The following is an 18,777-nucleotide window of genomic DNA, read 5'->3' on the forward strand; positions in this document are numbered from 1 at the left end:
AAATTGTAGCTAGATATTTATTTCATAAGTCTGTGAGAATTACTGTAGACAATAAAGAGGGCATGAAAACTTAGAGCCTGCATAGATATTGATTGGTATGTTGAGGGTGTATTTCAGATATTTATCCTCTTCTTTCCCTCTCCGAGGAGAGCCTCCCTTGGGCAATTCTTGCCATTGATTTTGAGTCTGCCTGCTCAGAAGCTGGAAATGTTGTTGCTGGTGGGGAAAGTGCAAGAACAGCAATTGATTGCAAATACATTTTATGATACTCTGCTCCCGTATTTCAAAGGGGAAAATTTATTAATGGCGGCAGGTCTCAGATTCTCCCTTTTAAACATATCGAGCAAACCCATATTTTTTCAAGCTCCTGGACATTTTTATTTTCTCTGAATGTGACCCCTTTTTTGTTTTCTTTCTCCCACAGACAGTGAAATCATCCCTCCCGACTGCCTGCGGCCCCGCTCCTTCACAGCCATCCGCCGGCCCTCGCTGCGGCGGGACACGGAGGACACGCGCCTCTCGGTCAGCCTGTGTGACCTCAACCTGCAGGAGGACGCCTTCCATGTGACGGCCACCACCTGCCCCATCCCGCAGAACTCCCTCAACTCCCAGCATTCCCACCTCCTCCCGTCCCAGCTGGAGAGCGACCTCCGCTTCCACCTCCTCCGGGGACCCCACGTCAAAATCCTGGATGACCAGACCGTGGCCCGCCTGGAGCACGCCCGGGAGGAGAGGACTTTGGTGTTCACCAGCAGACCCCTTCGGATCAACGAAACCATTTTCGTCAAAATCAACAAGTCCAACGCCGTGCGCACAGGCACGCTCTCCTACGGGGTGACGTCCTGCGACCCCGGCACCCTGCGCCCCAGCGACCTCCCCTATAACCCCGAATCCCTGGTCGACCGAAAGGAGTTCTGGGCCATCTGCCGAGTGCTGGTGCCCCTCCAGAGCGGAGACATCCTGGGATTTATGGTGAATTCTGATGGTGAGCTGCACTTGAGCCACAATGGCGCCGGCATTGGCATGCAGGTGTGCGCAGACTGTTCCCAGCCCCTCTGGATGTTCTTCGTTTTACACGGCGCCATCATGCAAATTCGATTGCTGGGTATGTTGGACCCCCTTTTTCCAAGCCTTGTGCACAAGAAAGCAAGGAGGGGGGTACATCATGGGACAGGGAGTGAATGGCTCCCTCCCTGCTCTAGGATGAGGTGCAAATTTTGGTTTTATAAAAAGAAAACAAAAATGCAAAGGCACAAACATAGCGTATGGGTGTGAGTTACAAGACTTAAGCTCCTTACACTTCTGTAACACCCTTCACGTGATGGTCTCAAAGATCTTTTTGGATAATGAATTAAGCCTCAGGGACCTCCATTAAAGTACAGATGAGTCATCACTTACCTAAGAGAAGCAAGGACGGCAGAGGCGAGGCGCTTTGGTGTAAGGCATAGCCAGCAGGAGAAAAGAGATCTGATGCCCTTTCCTGTGTGTTAGATATCTGGGATGATGGACTCCCAAAAGAGGGGTGCCCTTGCTTTCCCCAGGCTTGTATGTGAGAGGCAAGCCAGCAAGCAGAGAGGGACCCCAGTGGTTCACTGGGCACTGACCGTCTCAACTAGAGAAAGGTTTCCTTGTCCTCCAACCCTTCTTAAGACAGTGTAGCTCACACAGGTTGGTAGACCTCTGAAGAGCTGGCCTCTTGATATTTTTGCTGTTTTTTCAGCTCTTTTAGCTGACATACTTCATTGAAATGCTGCAAGTCACAGTTGGAAGGTGTGGAGAGAAAAGCTTTGAAATAACATTTCTCAGGATCAAATTTACTTTCTCGTGTGTGTATATTAGACCAAGTAGAGGATGTGTTCAATCATTAATTTGTACCATATCATGGTTCTGCTGGTATCAGTGTCAGACAGTAAAAGATGGATTCTGAGAACATGATGTAATTCCCAGTACCCCCATAAATGAAGATTAAAAAATGCTCCTTTCTGTTTATACTGTAATATAACTTTAAGTATACTTATATTCCATTTTGCTTCAAATCCTTCTCATACCTAGCAGCAAAAAAAAACCCCAACAACCTGCCTCTCCATCAAACTCAAGAGCCAACCAACACCTCCTTTTTTTAGGATTTATAGACAGTATTTGAAGATAAATTGTGAACACACATACACATTTGTCTGCAAGGTCTAGTTCACCTTAATCACTGTGTGAAATGCCTTGTATAATTTGTTTGAAATTGACCACAGGCCTCTGCTGTGAGAGTTTTGTGGCTGTTAAAGGCTCACAGAAGACAAATGTAATACTGCAATTTATTTCCAGGAGCCCAAGACTCAATCCTTGCTAATTCAGCCTGATTACATTTGATGTGGGTATTGTACATAATCCATGGTTTGCTCTGCTCTCCACCAGCATGCCATTGTGATAATGGTAGGTGAAGTCAAACAGAGCCCAGTAAAACAGGAGATTAAATGCTCCTGTGTACATTAGAAGGAAAACATACTTAGGTCATTGGGCTGCTGGTAAAACTAAATCATCAACCAGTGCTTCCTTTCATATGAGATCACTAATTCTGGCAGTTTGGCACAGAGCAAGGAGCCTGTTTGCAATGAGCTCTGAAACAGGGCAGCAAGGATGTGTCTCCCCAGAGGGACAGAATCACATCCTCATACTGAATTTGACAGAGCATGGACATGAGCACAGACCTCCTGTGTAAACCTCCTGCTGTGCATGCCCTGCAAATGTCCTCCCTGCTTGATCACAAGTTCAGCCCAGTTTTAGATAAATCTACACTTGTATTCATGAAATGAAATGTGCAGAGTTGGAAAACTCCTCACTTCTTGTGTTTATGACCATGACAGGCTTTTCTAGCCTTGGTCACTGGGAAAGAACCTGAAAACCTGAAAATGGGCTATTCTTCCTTACTGAGATGTAAGAGAAAAGAGTTGGACTTGCTGACCTTGCCTTGCTCAAGGAAAGGGTAGGGCCCTGCTGAGTGTACAACTTTATCCAAATCAGCTTGGGCTGTTATCTCCAAGTTAAACACTTTGGAATTGGACCTTGCCTGTAATTTTTAACAGGTATTAAAATACAAATAGAGCTTTTCATACCTTTGTTTCCAGTATAACAATGCTGGGAGCAGTGCAGTCCTAGTATCAGTACAACATGACTGTAGTGCAACTGCCCAGAGAAAAGCACTGATGCTGTCCCAACTGCATCTCTGCAACTGCAGTAATTACATGGATCAGCAATATTCTGGCAGAAGGGGGAAAAAAAATGAACTCCCAACTCTAACTGTTGCAGTTTTATTAGGGAGGTGATGTGCACTGTTTGCACTGCAGTGGAACAGATTATGGTGCTTGCCATAATATGTGTCATTATAATATTAGAAAATGTAAGAAGAATGTAAAGTGTTCATCTTTCTAATGACATGCTCCATCTTCAGAATGCAAACAAGAGTAATTTTGTGAGATCTCTCTTTTGTATTTTGAGCTTTATATCACAGCAGAAGACATTTATAGTCATCTTTTTCTAGTTTAAATAGAAAAAGTGAAGTTACATATCCTTGAAAGAAATGAGACACAAATATTGCAGAAGGCATAATTGTACCAAACCTATTCTAAATAGCAGATGTCATTCTGTTTCTGGGGCACACCATTATGAGATTAAATAAAGTGACATTATACAGTGTTAAAGGAACATCAGCACTACAGCTGACTATAAAATGAAATTAAAGTTGCTGGGTTTACTTCTTCTCCAGCTTATCAGTTTTGTTTGGAGAATGGACAGCCACTCTTGCACCTAGAGAAGGTTTGTTTTGGACTTGGAGAAGAAGATGACTCTGGGTATTGATCACAGGATACTGTATTTCATGACTGGACATTATTTATTTGGTCCCGATGCAGAGCAGGAGCAAGCTCAGGTCTCTGCTGCCTTGTGACTTTGCCATAGAAGCTGACATTTGCTGACTGCAGTTATTCCACAGTGCTGGAGATACATTTATTTCCTAATATCAGGGGAGAACATCTCTACCCAGGCTGGTGATCTTACAGGACTTTGTAGGAGAGGAGGGCAGTGTGGGATTAGCTGGATAGTAAAGAATTCTGACTTCTGTTTTCCTCTTATCAATCTGGCATTGTATACTGGCAATATATTTGCTGTAAGAGAAAACAGCTGAAATTAAAGATGAGGTTGGTAACACCATTATTCTTCATGCCATCCCAGCAAAAGTAAAGTAAATTAAACCCAAGCCCCACTATAATGCAGTGAGAGGCCACAGTCATTTGTAGGGGAGGCAGAAGAAAGTCAATTTGTTTCAAAGAAAAGTTTAAAAGCCAACTTGACCACATGGAGGAAAGATAAATGAAAGAGAAGGGCACTTTAATGTAGCAGATAATAGCATAAAAAATATCAAGCTGCTGGGAAATGGACACAAATTTAAATTAAACATAAATGAGGGTAATTAACTATGGGGACCAGCTATTGAGGGGGGCAATAGATCTTTTTTGTCAGGGAAGCCCTTCTAAATATTTCATACATTAAGTGCTGGTCTTAATTTAGTAATTCTGGGGATTAGGCACATAAAAACAACCAAACAAAACCCCAGATCATTAGGCATGTAGAAATGAAACAGTCTTTGTGTATCCTTTAGTTATTTCATTAGTTGAGGTTGGGTTGGTTTTTTTCAGATATCATTCCTATATAGTCAACAAAACCAGCCTATTAAATTTGATTTACTGCCCTCAGCTTTTGCTGGTAAGCATTTCAGCTCACACACAGTTTTATTGACAGCTCTGAAAGGTTGAAATGAGCCAGTCTGGATACAATGGTCTGGTTTTGCTCAGGTTTTGGTGGTGTAATTCATTTATGAAGTTAAATTGATTGACCCCATAAGGTTTCAAAATGTATGACTCATGTCTGGAGAAGCTATCACAGCAATAAGTTTATATATTTATTGTTTGAGGATCCAAATGGTTGGGGATATTCTTTCATTTTCTTTTGTCTCAGAGTTGAATTGCTAGCAAGTAAAACAACTTCCTTAATATTTTTTTTTTTTTTTGGTGTGGTTTTGGTTTCCCTTGTGAATTTCATCCTTTCCAATAATACTGAAGCTTTCTTTTGAGCTATGAAATAACATGTTCCATCAACAGTCACACTAATGAAGCCAGGTTGCCAATTTATCTGTGTCCTTTCTTTCCATGCACTTCAATAACTCCAGCCCCACCAGAACAGCTGCACAATGTAGCAGCTTTCTGGATGTCTCCTAATGCTGGCCAAGAGCCAGCCCTAGGCATGAAAAAAACAACCCAAGAGGCAGCATTTGGTGTGGGCAAGTCTGAATTCACATTCATGCTGGATGAATGCAGTACCTGGGACACCTTCCCACCTCCTTTACCACGGACGTGAGCTGGGGCTCCTGCTTAGCTACCCATTGAAAAATATTTACATCTCAATTGTGGCTGAGGTTTGCATCCTTCTTTCAGACTTTCTTGAAATTGGACAATGTGCTCAAAACTGAGGGGGTGAGGAAGAAAGATCTGACATGGGACTTGTAGAAAAACCAGCTCTGTGTCCTCAGTTCCTTGGGATTTCTGACAACACCAGTGGGCAACAAACCAAATTGGAAATTAGTTCAGCAGAGTACTGTGGGACACAATTTGCTGGCAAAGGGCTCTTTAAATCAACAGTGACATTTGATCTGAAGTGGCCTTGGTGCAAGTCTGAAGGGCTGCCAGGGGCAGCCAGTCCCAGTTACAGGCAGGCTTACTCGGAGCCGTGCCCATTATGACTCTTACTGGTGGTCAAACTTAGCAGGCCTGGTAGAGCTGCCCTTGTTGAAACAGCCTTTTTCCTGAGGCTGACTAAAAAGACCTGAAACTTCATGGATGAACAGAGTAGTGTCTTGCTTAGGTGTCAGAGAGCAATGGTTTACCAGAGGGAACTACTTTGTGTCCTTCTATGATGTTCATTACACTGCCCTGTCTGGTTTTCCTTGACTTTTGCTCCATCCCAGGTGAGTGACCAGCTCACCACAGACCACTAATGATCCACAGGCCAGTGGAGACTGCCCTCTCCCTTCTAAACAGTATTTTTTCTCCATGTCCCAGAATCCTTTACTTAGTCTTGCTGATACTGTTTCTGCAACTACTGTCTCCAGTGTACCCCCGTGGGAGACTTTCTCCTCTTTTCTCTTGTCTCTGCTGTGGCACTTGTGTGGCCTGATCCTCCTAAAAATCTGTAGGACTTGGGAGATGATCCCATCTTACCTCATCTTTCCAGGCTTTTGTCCATTCCTGTGTAAATAAGATTTTTGTCCTGTTGTTGATCCTTGACTGCCACAGGATTCCAGCATCCAATGGCAGAGATTCTGTCCCTTCCAAAAGGCTTCTCCTCTCTGGGTGCACTTAGATACATTGCATGTACAATTACTGCAGTGAGTACACAAAATATTTAAATGGTATTTGCTATGTGCAGTTGTTATACACACTGCCCATAGCACAGGCTGTAGGTAAGTTTGTAGAAAAGTATCTCACACAGGTGAGAAGCATCCAGGATCTTGGTTCTCTGAGTTTAGAAGTCTCTCCTACTTGAGGGAAGATAACTCTTGGCAGTAGCAAATCACACTCCCTCATCTCTGATCTCTGAGGGGGTCAGGACATTATCCATTTGGAATTTTGATCCTTCTCCACCTTGGTTCATTGCAAGTGACATGGAAATTGTTGAGTTAAACACAGCATAAGAGAAGCCTGATAACTGCCTAGACATTGCTGCACAGAAATGCACATAATGAATCTCTTCCTTTAACAGACTTTCAATTAGATATGCCCCAGAGTTCCATCTTCCATGTTTTGATTTGTATGGAAAATGGCCTAATTTAAGCTGATTGGGATCTAACAGGCCCACATGTGTGTCATTTAACAGCCTGGAATTCCTGTGCACTGCAGGGTACAGGGTATTTTATGGTGTTAGAGACTGGGGGAAGGAGGAGAGTTAATATTCTGTGCCCCCTGGAAGGCAATCCACTTGTATTAATTGATGCCTCATCATAAATACTCCCTTCATGTATGGTTTGCTTTCATTCTAAGTACACATTACTGTTGGTAAGTTGAAACAGCTGCAAAGAGAATACAGCATCCTTAACTGCTGGGCTTGATTCTAGCACTGCACAGAGCTCTTCATTCTCCTCTTTTATATTCATTGTTTCAAAGGAGAGTTAGCACAAAGGGAAGCTGCTGTGTGAGAGAGGACAAGTTATAACTTGGGCCTCGGAAAACTGGAGAGGTGGATGCAGTCAAATGCTTGACTTCCCTGTGGTCAGTGCCAGCAATGTCAGTGTTAATATCTGCTCGTGGCACCTTTGTACCACACACTGAAGATCCCGTCACACATGACACATAATTAACCTGCACTTGCCACAGGAGCTGGTATCCAGGTAAAGGCTGGGGAAAGCAAACACACCTCCTCCAACAGCCACAGGGCTCCCAAATGTCTTGTCCTCTGCTCATTGTCCTTGACAAGAGCAGGAACTATTATCATCATTAGTAAAAGAAACAATTACTGGCTGCAGTGAGATTTTCATAGTAAGTGAGGTGTAGATTTCCCACATCTCATAATACCTTTGCCTTCCTACAGTAAAAACACAGGATATGGGACTCCATACCAGCCTCTTTGCCTTGCAACTTGTCTGTGGGGACAGACAAAATCTGCCTATTCTTTGATCTAACTTGGTGTGAGTTAGTTATTCTGGCTACTGTGAGAATCTCATAGCAGATTAAACTCTTTCTTTGATTCTTTGTCAGATCCCTTTGCATCCAGCAGTGCCCATGGACATCCAGAGAGTGCTGGCCAAGAAAAGTTAAAGTGTTTGTTTCCTGTTTGCATCTACCACCCTATTTATACCTGTCCCTCCTGGAAAAGCACAGAGCTGGGAGGTGCTGGGTTAGGCATCAATTTTCCTTTTGCTCACAGAACTGTCTTTGCTGTGGTCTCCCAAATACCCTTGATTTGTTTTTCTTAAACAAGATAAAAGCACTGACTCTCATTTTTGTGGTTTCAGCTACTTAATCCAGGCTTCTTTTTTCACCTCTTCTTGATGTAAGCATATGCCTGGGTGCTCTGTTGCTCTAGAATTTCTCAGGTTGAGAGGTGGAGCTCCAAGTCTATGACTCTTTCACTTCAGTTCAGCCATTCTTTGCATGGTTTCCGTGCCCTCAGGATTTTGCAGGACGTAAATGCTGAGTGACCACTCAACTTCACCTGTCAGGATGAGACAGATACCCTGTAAGTTTGCAGTGTGCTCTTTGCTTCCAGGAAGCACACTGGGTTTGGGCTGTGAGAGCTGCTGAATCAAAAATGTCTGTGGCATTTGGAGCTTTCCTGTTTCCCCTGCTTAGCCGGAGTGTGCCTGTGACTGCAGGAGGGTAATGGATGTGCTGGTGCCCTGCTGCCCTTCTGGACACAGCAGACAGCTAGGCTCCAGTAAAGCCATAAAGTACACTCCTTTTCTGTTCCTCATGAAAGTCTGAGCTGTTGTTCTCCATGTGGTTTGGATCTAACTTTTACTTCCTTAAACAGTGGTTGTCTGATGCCCATCTGCAAACACAGACCTTATGGTTTTGCATGCAAAAACTGCCAGGCTGCTTTTTGACCTATTTCCGGACATTTCTTTAGCATAATGCAAAATCCCTTATGTTTTCATGGGCCTGTGAAAGACAAAATGTGTTATTGTTCTATTCAGAACAGTTTTGAAGTCCTTCAGGAAATGCTTGAATGCAAAAAAGCCCATGGATCAGCAGCTGACGTGGGTCACCAGGTACTGATGTACCTGAGAGGCTGCAGCACAGAGGCTGGGCTCTGAGAGCATGGTTGACCAAAAACCATTGAGCCCAAGGGGAAGGAAGCTCTGGTGTCTGGCCAGGGCAGTACTGTTCCCATCACCGTGGGAACACAACAAATGGATGTGTAAATACATGGATTTTACAGCATTCAGAAATGATGGATGTGCTCACATCCTTCCCCAGCATTATCGTTGATCTTTAACTACCACGTAACCAGGCAGCAAGAGGTGCTTTGTTCTTTTGTTTTAGCACAATGGATTCAGAAGGCCCTGTTGGGCAAGACCTGAGTGGGGCTGGGGGACAGAATAGTTCTCCTGCAGCTGTGATCATTAGACTGAAATGTATGAGAAGTGGAGAGATGGCTTGAACTCCCTTAAACATGCTGCAGCTAGACCTGAACAGCTGTACTAACATTTTCCACTGTGTGCTGAAAGCTCTGGGGCCTGTGGATGGATGGAACAACATTGAAAATTTGTGATTGCTATTGATAATTACCTGATCTTTATTATCTGTCCTATTCATGCAGCAAATGTTTTATAAAAGAGAAGGGGCTGTCAATATGCTCAATATAAAATTCAGCATATGGGCAAGTTCCTATGTTGCAGAAGACTTTATTCTTCATTAGAAACTATGGAAGGAGGCTCCTGGACTTTGTCATTTAGGAACAATGTTTAGTTAAGCTTCTGGAATAGCTGTCAAGATGATTATGGGTAAAGAAAGCCCATAAAAATTTTGAAGATCATCAGACTATGTGAACTCTGACTTGTAGAGTAGTGGACATTCACTGACGCATCCTCTAAGACAGGAAAAACACAGTTTAAGTGGGGTGGGTTCAAAGGGGGAAAAAAGGATGATTCTGGAGTGCAGACAACTGGCTCTGCATTATTGTTATAGAAATGTATGTAGAAATAATATTTTTATAAAATAACTGAGGGGGAGAGTTAATTGAAATCTGTATTTTTAGGGAGCATTAACTGTATCTGGTCTTCTTACCACTGTAAGGGCTCCAGCAGTACAGCTCTCTCCAGACAGCTGCCATTAGGAGAGATGCTTGGAAGCTGGGACAGCCTCAGGAGATACCCTGGAGAGTGGATTGCAGTGTTCTGGGAAATCACCCTGTTCACCACAATAGATACAGAGAATCAAAAGCATCTCTGACAGCCACAACTGCTGTATTTTGATCACAGGACATTTTATAAAAGGGTAATTATGGATTCAGATAGCTACTCTCATAAAAATTGTAAATGCTGTATGGGATCCCAAGAGACTACTTACTTCACCTTCCTGTCTGAAAGAGCTCTAATGATGGAGATGCCATGGTCTCTCTGGGAAGTCTGATTGCCTTACAGTGCTTCACTATCTACATAGTGTCTAACCTCAGCACCTTAGGAGTCTGAACCCATGATTTCTTGTCTTCCCTAGAACATTGACGAAGAACAGATTGTTTCTTTACTTCATTCATCAGGCTGTGAAAAAATTTGCCATATAAAAATCATAAAATCATACAATATTTTAGGTCAGAAGGGACCCCATGGAATTGCCTAATCCAACCTCCTGCTCAAAGCAGGGCTAACTTCCAAGGTAGCACAAGACTTTGTCCAGTTGAATTTTGAGTATTTCCAGGGACAAAGATATCACAGTGTCTCCAGCCTCCTTAATCAGCCTCACATGACCCTGGATTGGCTCAACCTTTTTGTAGCAGGATGGTATTCTTGGTTTATGATCATCTTGGTGACCTCCAGCAATTTCCAGGCCAATTTTTCTGTTGGATGTCCAATTTTTCTGTAGGATGTCTGTATTTCAAATTGAATGGACTAATTCCCTGTCCTGTGTTTAGGTAGCTGATTATCTCTGCTTAAGTGCTGCATTTTGCATTTGATCACATTGAACACCATACCATTTATTTCTGATCCTATTTCCAGACTATTGAATTCCAAACCTTTTTGACTTTTGAATTACAAACCTTTAGCATACTGGCAGCCTTTCCTGGCATGATGTTGTCTGTACATACCATGGTAAAGCTCTCTTCTGAAAACATAACATTCTCCTTTGGTGGTGGACAGAAAGGTTCATTTATTTGCACCTCTTCCACAGCAATGGCAGAAGTGTAGACAAAGCATCAATCTGCATTGGTCTTTGCTAATAATTGGACTTTGTAAAGATAAAACAGCAAATGGAATTGATTCAAAATCCATTTAAGGGTGATTCCAGTGTGTGTAAGATCAAACATGAGACAAGTTAGCAGCAGAGACAATTGATCTGGGGGCTTTAGAGAGAGAAAGAATGTTTAAGTTGATTTACTTGGAATTATTTAGTTTTTTTAAGTCATGGTTTGAAAGCTGGCTCTTGGTGGGAACTCTGTGCGCACAATGAGCATGTTTGGCCTTCAGCTCATGTATCTGGTTTTAGTTAAGCCAGGCTGGCCACACTCATTCCACTCTGCTCATGATCTCATTCCATGCTCCTTGTCATGATATCTGCACACCATCCAGCAATATATTAAAGCATGAGTAACATGTCTTATGTTGACTATTCTGTCACCAAGGGAGAAATGTGTCTTGTCTGGTAGGGAACTCAGATTGTTTTAAACAAAGCTCTATACTGACGCTGGAGAAAAGTCAAGTATTAGGAGGAAGAATTGGCAAGGTGTCTGCTGGCCCTTGGGTAAGGCCATTTTGGGACTCAGACCAGCTACAACCAGAGAAAACCATGGTTCCTGCATTGCTGAGCTCTCTCTGCACTGTGGAAAGTCCATTTACCCTGCTGCCAGCAGGCTTCATCAGCTCATATGCTGTGATACTTGGGGCACCTCCAAATTCTCCCATTAGTCCAGGAAGAGAAACACTCTTATTTTATTTTGCTTTTAATGAAATGACCAGGTTGGTGTTAGAAATGCAATGTGCTGTGTGTCAGCTGAGTGGAAGAAATGCCTCCAGGCTGTAGGGAGGAGAGGGAAGGCTTGAAAAACTTGTTCAGCTGCTCAGTTTTCATATTTGTGTGTGCAGTGAATGAGCTGAACCCTGTGCCCTGCTGGGCCTGTGTTCAGTGTGTGTTACCACAGGGCAAGTTTTCTGCTTTGGTCATCTGTCAGACTGGAGGGGAAGGGCTCTTGCTAGTAGCTGTCATTAGAGGCTGCATCATTGTCTTTGCTTATTTACTGAGCTGAACTCCAGCCTCAGCTCCTATCTGTGTGATGAAGGAGGTACCTCTTTACAGTATCTCAAGTGTGAGAGCTCCAGAGCCCTTTATAGAGTCTAATTTAACTTCAGCTTGTACCTGGAAGCAAAGTGCTCCTTTTTTTTTGGAGAGGGGTGAAACTGAGGGACTGATGGCTTAGGCTAATTGCTTCTTCTCTCATACACAGTCCTCAAAACAGATTTTGACTCAAACATGACCCCTTCCCAGTTCCTGTGTTCCACTTTCACTCAGTCTTGTTCTGCTAAAAAGAGCAGGAGAATCTGTGTTTTTGCTATTTTTCACAATCCACAGCTGGCACTTGCAGTCCCTGTCTCCCAGGTTTGGTCAGTAGCCTCCCTGCAAAGAGGAACTGAAGGACCTTTCTGGCACATGGGGTTTTCCTGACCTCCCACTGCTGCTTTTTCTCTGGAGAATAGCCTCCAACTCATTGAGGACACTGTGGATCCAAACTCTCTGTGTCTCTGGCTCCTTATATGGTAACATGAAGAAGTGTGAGCATTTAGTTCTGATTTCGAGTTACCCTGGTTGTCATCTCAGCTGGGGAACTAGAAACTTTAAAACCTTAGGCAGGCTGGTTCTTACCACCAGGAAACCATCCCCTTAGTTCAGGCACATGTGTGCTGCTCTCTCACCACTGGCTTAGCAAAGACCAGGCTGCAATGGCAGCAATGAAAGTCCCCTACAAACCTTTGCAGAAGGTAGAGTTTTAAGCATTTCAGGTTTTTTTACCTTCTGGAAGGGGCTTTAAGATATGTGTTGTTAAAAAAGCAGAAGAGACCGAGATGGAAGGAGGGTGCCAGACCGGCTGTGGGACAGAGGTGGCTTCTCTGGCAGGGAGCGCATTAATACTGATGGCAGGCAGTGGGAACAGGAAGTAATGGAGCTGGGGACATCTAGAAGAGACTTGAAGAAGCTTTGCACTCTTGAGCTGTCACATCCAGATATGCAAGTGAAGAAAACATTCCTGAATGAGCGAGAGGTGTCCTTGTTCATCCTAGATCCAAATGCATTTTGGCGACTTACCCCTACCTCTGACAGAAGCCACCTAAGAAAGAGGCAGAGCAGTGAGCATAGCTAAGGTTTCCTGATTGCCAGACCCTCCTGTTTGTTTCTGGAAAGTCCTTGAGTGACTTTGCATTAATTTATTGAAGCCTGGAGTTATGCAGTTTTGCCCTTTTGACAAAGGGATGTGTTGTGCTGGAGTGCAGCCCACCCTTCTGCAGGCCGTGTCCTCTACTGCTACAATCCTGTGGCTGGCTCTAGTACTGGGGGCACATATGAGCATGAAACCACATGGGAAGTAACTGCACTAAATTATTTGAGACGCATTTAAGGGCAGAAACAAAAGGGTTATGGTAGCTGTGGGAGCTCTAGGCAATTTCAGGAGTTGTGGGAGTTTGATGTCTCTTCAGGACCAGCTGCTAGCATTGAAAAAAAAGGCACTTGAGGATTCTTTTATCTCCTCCCTAGATTTCATTCTGATGAGACCAATCCTGAGAAGCACTGAGTGCTGCAACCCCTGCCACGTACCCCCAGCACCCTGTCAGCCTCAGTTTTTAAAAGTAACCATAGACCTGTTCTCTCACGGCGCAGGTTCCACCACCTTAGCGGAGCGGTTGGGACTGTCGGCACCGAGCTCGCCCTCATCAACACCCAACTCCCCCACCGTCCTCTGCAGTGGTGTCTCTGGCCCCTTACTGTCTACGTGTGGCTCTGGCCCCCTCTGCAGCTCTATCAGTGGTAAGAATGGTGGGATCCCCTGCTGCCTTTCCTTTGCCTCCCTTCACAGTCTCACACTTGTCTCCCAGAAGAGCTCTAAAACCACAATAATCAACAGATTATTATTATCCCGTCAGCTCCCCTGGGGAGGAAGGGAGAGCCTCTGCAAGGGCTATTTTCAGTCTGTTTTATGTGGAAGCTGCTTGGATGCCTAGACAGCAATATTTCTCTCACCCTTTTCATCGTGAAAGGTCCCAAGGGAAGCAGAGGATTTTCTGCTGCATGCATGGCCCTGTGACGGAGAGCTCCTTCTGGAGAGCTGTGTGGCACTGACACATCTCACACTGGCTTGGACTGGAGCTAAAGGCCTGCCTACACCTCCCCTTTCTCCCTCCACACACCTTCAGTAAAACACAGTATTGCTATTTCTAAAGTGCCAGTAAAGTATAGATATTTAGATAAATGTACATGCAGTAAAAAAGTGTAGGCTGTTCTGCAGCACTTTTAAAACTCCAGACACCTGCACAATCCCAGGGCATTGATGGTGGGATATGTAACTTACCAAATCCTTGTTGCATGGGAACAGCTGTCTCTTGGCTTGCTCCTCATGGGCAGCAGACCCCAGTAATGTTGCCTTCCTGCTGCCTTGAGCCTTGGCACGTGAACCAGGACTCGGTGAGTAGGACAGCAGGTCATAGGAAGGAAACCTGGTCCTGGAGCATGTATTTCTGCTGGGGGCATGGTTCCTCCCTCTGTGGCTGCAGGTCAGAAATTACCTTGGCATGTCAGCAAGAGGAGTGACCATGTTTTTGTTTTGCATTGCAGGCACAGGTCCCAACTCTCCAAGCAGCTTGCCTGAGTCACCCATCTCCCCGTCCGTCTCAGGGCCCTGGGTAGATGAATGCACCATCTGCTATGAGAACGTGGTAGACACAGTCATTTACTCCTGTGGACACATGTGTCTCTGCTATTCATGTGGGCTGAAGCTCAAGAAGATGGCCAATGCCTGCTGCCCTATTTGCAGACGGGCCATCAAAGATATCATCAAAACATACCGCAGCACTTAGAGCAGCAGCAGATGCCATGGTGGGGACTGGGCACGTGGGGAGGAGGCTGTGAAACAACACAGGCCTTGGTCTTTATTCATCACCCAGGAGATTCAAAACTCATCACCCACCACCACCCTGACCTCCTCTACCATGGACAAGAGATGAGACAAGCTTAGATGCTGCTCTTCTACCCCCAAGCAAGCCCTGGGGCTGAACTCCAGTGTCAGGGAAGATGCGATGGACTACTCTCCCTTGTGGATTTTAAACTTTATCTCAAAAAATGCCAGCTGGTGCAATCATCCCTTTCTACACCATGCACAGCAGAGGGGAGTCTCCACTCTTTAGCATAGACAGCAAGTGGTAAAAGGTTCAATGCTACACATCTCCTTCCAGAGGCACCCCACATGCAGAGACAGCTTAGCAGAAGAGAAGAAATGAGCAATGTGTTTCTGTGCACAACCAGCCTGACCAGAGGAGGCTCCTTAGAAAGGATGGAGCAAGGCAAGCATTGACCCAGCGAGGGAGGAGCAGTGAGCACACTCACAGCAGAGAGGCTGGGGCCAGTGCAGAAAAGAACCCAAGATTTGTGAAGCAACACCCACCCCATATCTGCAGACAGAAGAGCAGACCCATGGCAGCCCCTTGAGGGCAGTCTCCAGCTCCTCCATTGCCATTCTCTGACAGAGGCTTTCACGGTAGTTTTGGCAACTAACACTGGCAACAGCTCTGCTTCCTCCCAGCAGCGTCATCCACCTCCTGTCACCACCCTGTCACATGAGGAGCGGCTCCCAAACCCCAGCACCACCAACCTGCGTGTGGTCTCCACGCAGCACGAGGGATTCAGCAGCATCTCTTCTCCCATGGGCCTGTGGGAGAGGGAGACATAACTCCCTCACCTTTCTCCCCCTGCCATCCAGACAGCACTTGTGAGGAAAAACCCCAGCCTCACGGGGGAAGAATGTATAAACCCACACGTCTGTGGGTTACCTTTACTGGTAACTTTATCACTGTGCTTTAAGACAAAACCAGCCAGGTGGTACTCAGCTCTTCACAGCCACAACGGCAGGACACGGCTGTCCTTATGTGTTAGGAAGTAAGGAACGAGAGAAAAATAACTTGAGGGGTTTGGTTTGCTTTGGTTTATTTAAACAAATCTCCTTCTCTCCTGCCTGAGTCAGGAAGCCGGCTGTGCCCAGCAGGGACAATGGTGACCCCCATGCAAACATCTGCTGCTCTGCCATGGCCACAGGTGTGACCCAGGGCTGCTGGTCCTTGGGGCTGGGCTGTGTGGCTTGGCAGCAGCAGGAGCTGTCTGCCTCCCTTCCCAACCCATCCTGCCGCCTTCCCGGGCTGCAGGGGAGGGAGGGACTGTGTCTGGGTCCTGAGGGGGGTCAGGGCTAGGGTGCCATGGCAGTGGAGTTTGCCCCCACCACATCACCCACCTGGCCAGACCAGGGAAGGCCATGGAGTCACACCCTCCCTGCTGAGCTTTTCCTTGCACCCGAGCATTTGGCCATTGATGGGATAGAGGGGAGCAGTGTGGTGAAGGCATAACAGTATTCAATGCACACATGCACTTGCTGCATGTGATGGGGGAACATCATGTTCCCCCACCCCCCAGCAGCAGGTGGGTTTTCACCACCCACACTGGCAGAGGCTGATCCTAAAAACGCCTGGAAAACACATCCTTGCTCTGTCTCTCAAGGAGATGCAAGAAGAGACTACTCACTGGGGAGCACATTGTAGAGCCTTTCTCTGAAGGAGCCACCATCACTGCGGCCTACCCAGCGGCCTGCAGCTCCCCCAGCCTGCCCTGTGGGCAGCACTAACCTGAATGCTGATACTCTGGGTGACAGGGATTTATGTTATTTCCTGGCATACCTCTGCTGTACAGCCCAAACCCAGCCCTGGCCCAGCTGTCAAAAGCTCCAGAGCTGATGGCTCCCATTCCCAGATGGCCTCACTGAGGGGCAGGAGGAGGCTGGTTGGCACAACCTGGGGGAAGTCAGAGCAGCCCTGCAAGGAGCATGGCTGGTCCTCAGGCACACAGCCAGCTCCAACTGTGACCAGCACACACAGGGAGCTTTTTTCAGTGGTTACACAAACTCCAGTGCAAAGATTTCAAAAAGGAGGAAGCCAAGGGGTAAGAAGGTGTTGATGAAATAGTGGATGTGGGGAAATGTGCAATAAGCAGCCTCCCGAGCCTTCACCACACCAGTGGGACCAGTCCCACTCCATGCAGGGAAAGCCAAGCGGTAAATTTTATTTTTTAAGAAATTCCATCCATGGGTACCAGTGCAGTGGTGTAAATTCCCTTTTCACCTTTTGAATTGAGAGTGTTTTAATATATTAACTGTGTTTGTTTTACTGTGGACCAAACTCTAGGAGTTAGGAGAAGCTGAAAGCTCCCCCAGCATCTGAGTTCAAAAATTGGGGTTCAGTCCTACCCCTGCACAGGCTGGCCTCCAGCTGTCAGCAGGGAAGAGAAAAAGGCTCTCTCCAGGGAGGAAACAAAAAAAACCAGCAAAACCAGTAAAAATAACAAAAATCCTAATCTTTTGTTTTGTTTGATTGGTGTAGGTTTCCATGTACCTCTGTGTTGTGTCATCTGCATTTCATTGCTTTACTTTAAGATGTTTTGTGTTCTGTTTAAAGACAAGAGAAACTCATTGTGAATAATTGGATAACTGTGATCGTGAATAAAGTTGATTTAGATATCCTACAGCAGCACGGGTGGCTGAGGATTTCCCACTTCATGAAAGCAGCAAAACACAATGGCCAGCACTGAGAGAGGCTGAGGTAAAAGCAAGGGTGGCATGAGAGCCTCTTGTTTAGGGGGAGCTGGGTGGAGAGATCTCAGGCTTTCCTTTAGTTCTGGAGGATGGGAGGGCATTGGCAGGTGGATATCAGTTCCCCCTTGGTGGACACCACACACACATAAGGAATAAAGGAAGGCACAGAAGTGAAAGCAAGAGCTAACATCATTCCTGAAAGCTTAGGTCCCACACTCCTAAGCCTCTTCCTGCCCTCCCTAGAGAGAAGTCACAACTTCTTTTCTCTCACTGCCTTGTTTACAGTCTCTTCTGTAACCACAAAAAAGCACCCTCCACCAGCACAAAGAACTTGTGTTGTGAGGAAAGCCAGGACATGCTGCTCAGCCTAGGAGGGGGCAGGTAGGGTGGCTGAAGATGAGGCAGAGCATCATCCCAGCCCTGAACTGGGCAACATGCTGAGAAGGCCCACTGACAATCTGTGGTCTGGCCAAGCAAGATGCTGACATAAGGAGAAGATGCTTCCTGAGTATGTAGCAAGGGACACAAGGACCCAAAGGGAATTTGGGTTCTCCAGAGATCATGCCAGTTCCCTAAAAACCCAATCCTCTGCTGCAGGTATCTGCTCAGGGGCACACCTACAATACAACAAATGTGAGATTTTTCTCCTCATCTTTTTGTTTAACTGTTCAGTAGATGAGATTATCTGGATAACACTCTTGTCATGGGACATACTTGAGGTGGCATCTTCTCCCTCAGTGGGGGTGCTCCATCTGCCAAGGGCCTGGCACAGCCCAGGAGTGGTGTCCTCAGCCTCTCCAGAAACCATTCTACTCTAACAGTTCCTCAGTAGCCTGAAACATTCCAGGCTGGTAAAGTGAAACCACTTCTCCAACCCAGCTTTCTCCAGCACCAGCCTGAGGAGATCCCAGCTGTCGGGAGAAGGCAAGTCTGCACGGCTGAGTGCTGCCCTCCAAGAGCTGTTCCAGCTCCTGCTTTCCCGGGGACAGGAGGACCTCTAGTGGGTCTGGAAAGCCTCCTCATTCCCTCAGGAGCAAGGGACAGGGTTGCTCAGCACAGAATGCCCTAGAAACTGGCAGCACTGACTTGCTGGATGTGCTGAGCTCAAGCACTGCCACAGATTAGGATGAGTGAAGTGCTAATGCTCTGGGCCAAACTTAGATCTCCTCCTTCCCTGGCACCAGCACA

The 18,777-nt window shown here is 45.9% G+C and overlaps 1 protein-coding gene across 2 annotated transcripts in view; it reads left to right on the forward strand.

Moving 5' to 3' along the window:
• The window catches only part of NEURL1 (neuralized E3 ubiquitin protein ligase 1), a 141,170-nt gene extending 123,649 nt beyond the window's left edge, over window positions 1-17,521 (forward strand). For both annotated transcript variants that reach the window (XM_059851905.1, XM_059851907.1), the window contains exons 4-6: window positions 425-1,105; window positions 13,623-13,769; window positions 14,574-17,521. In XM_059851905.1, the coding sequence (XP_059707888.1) occupies window positions 425-1,105; window positions 13,623-13,769; window positions 14,574-14,815 (1,070 nt within the window). In that variant the 3' untranslated portion in view covers window positions 14,816-17,521. The remainder of the gene's footprint in view (window positions 1-424; window positions 1,106-13,622; window positions 13,770-14,573) is intronic.
• The last annotated feature ends 1,256 nt before the right edge of the window (window positions 17,522-18,777 follow it).

This window comes from Haemorhous mexicanus, chromosome 7 (genome assembly GCF_027477595.1).
Source record: "Haemorhous mexicanus isolate bHaeMex1 chromosome 7, bHaeMex1.pri, whole genome shotgun sequence".
Taxonomy (NCBI): Eukaryota; Metazoa; Chordata; class Aves; order Passeriformes; family Fringillidae; genus Haemorhous; species Haemorhous mexicanus.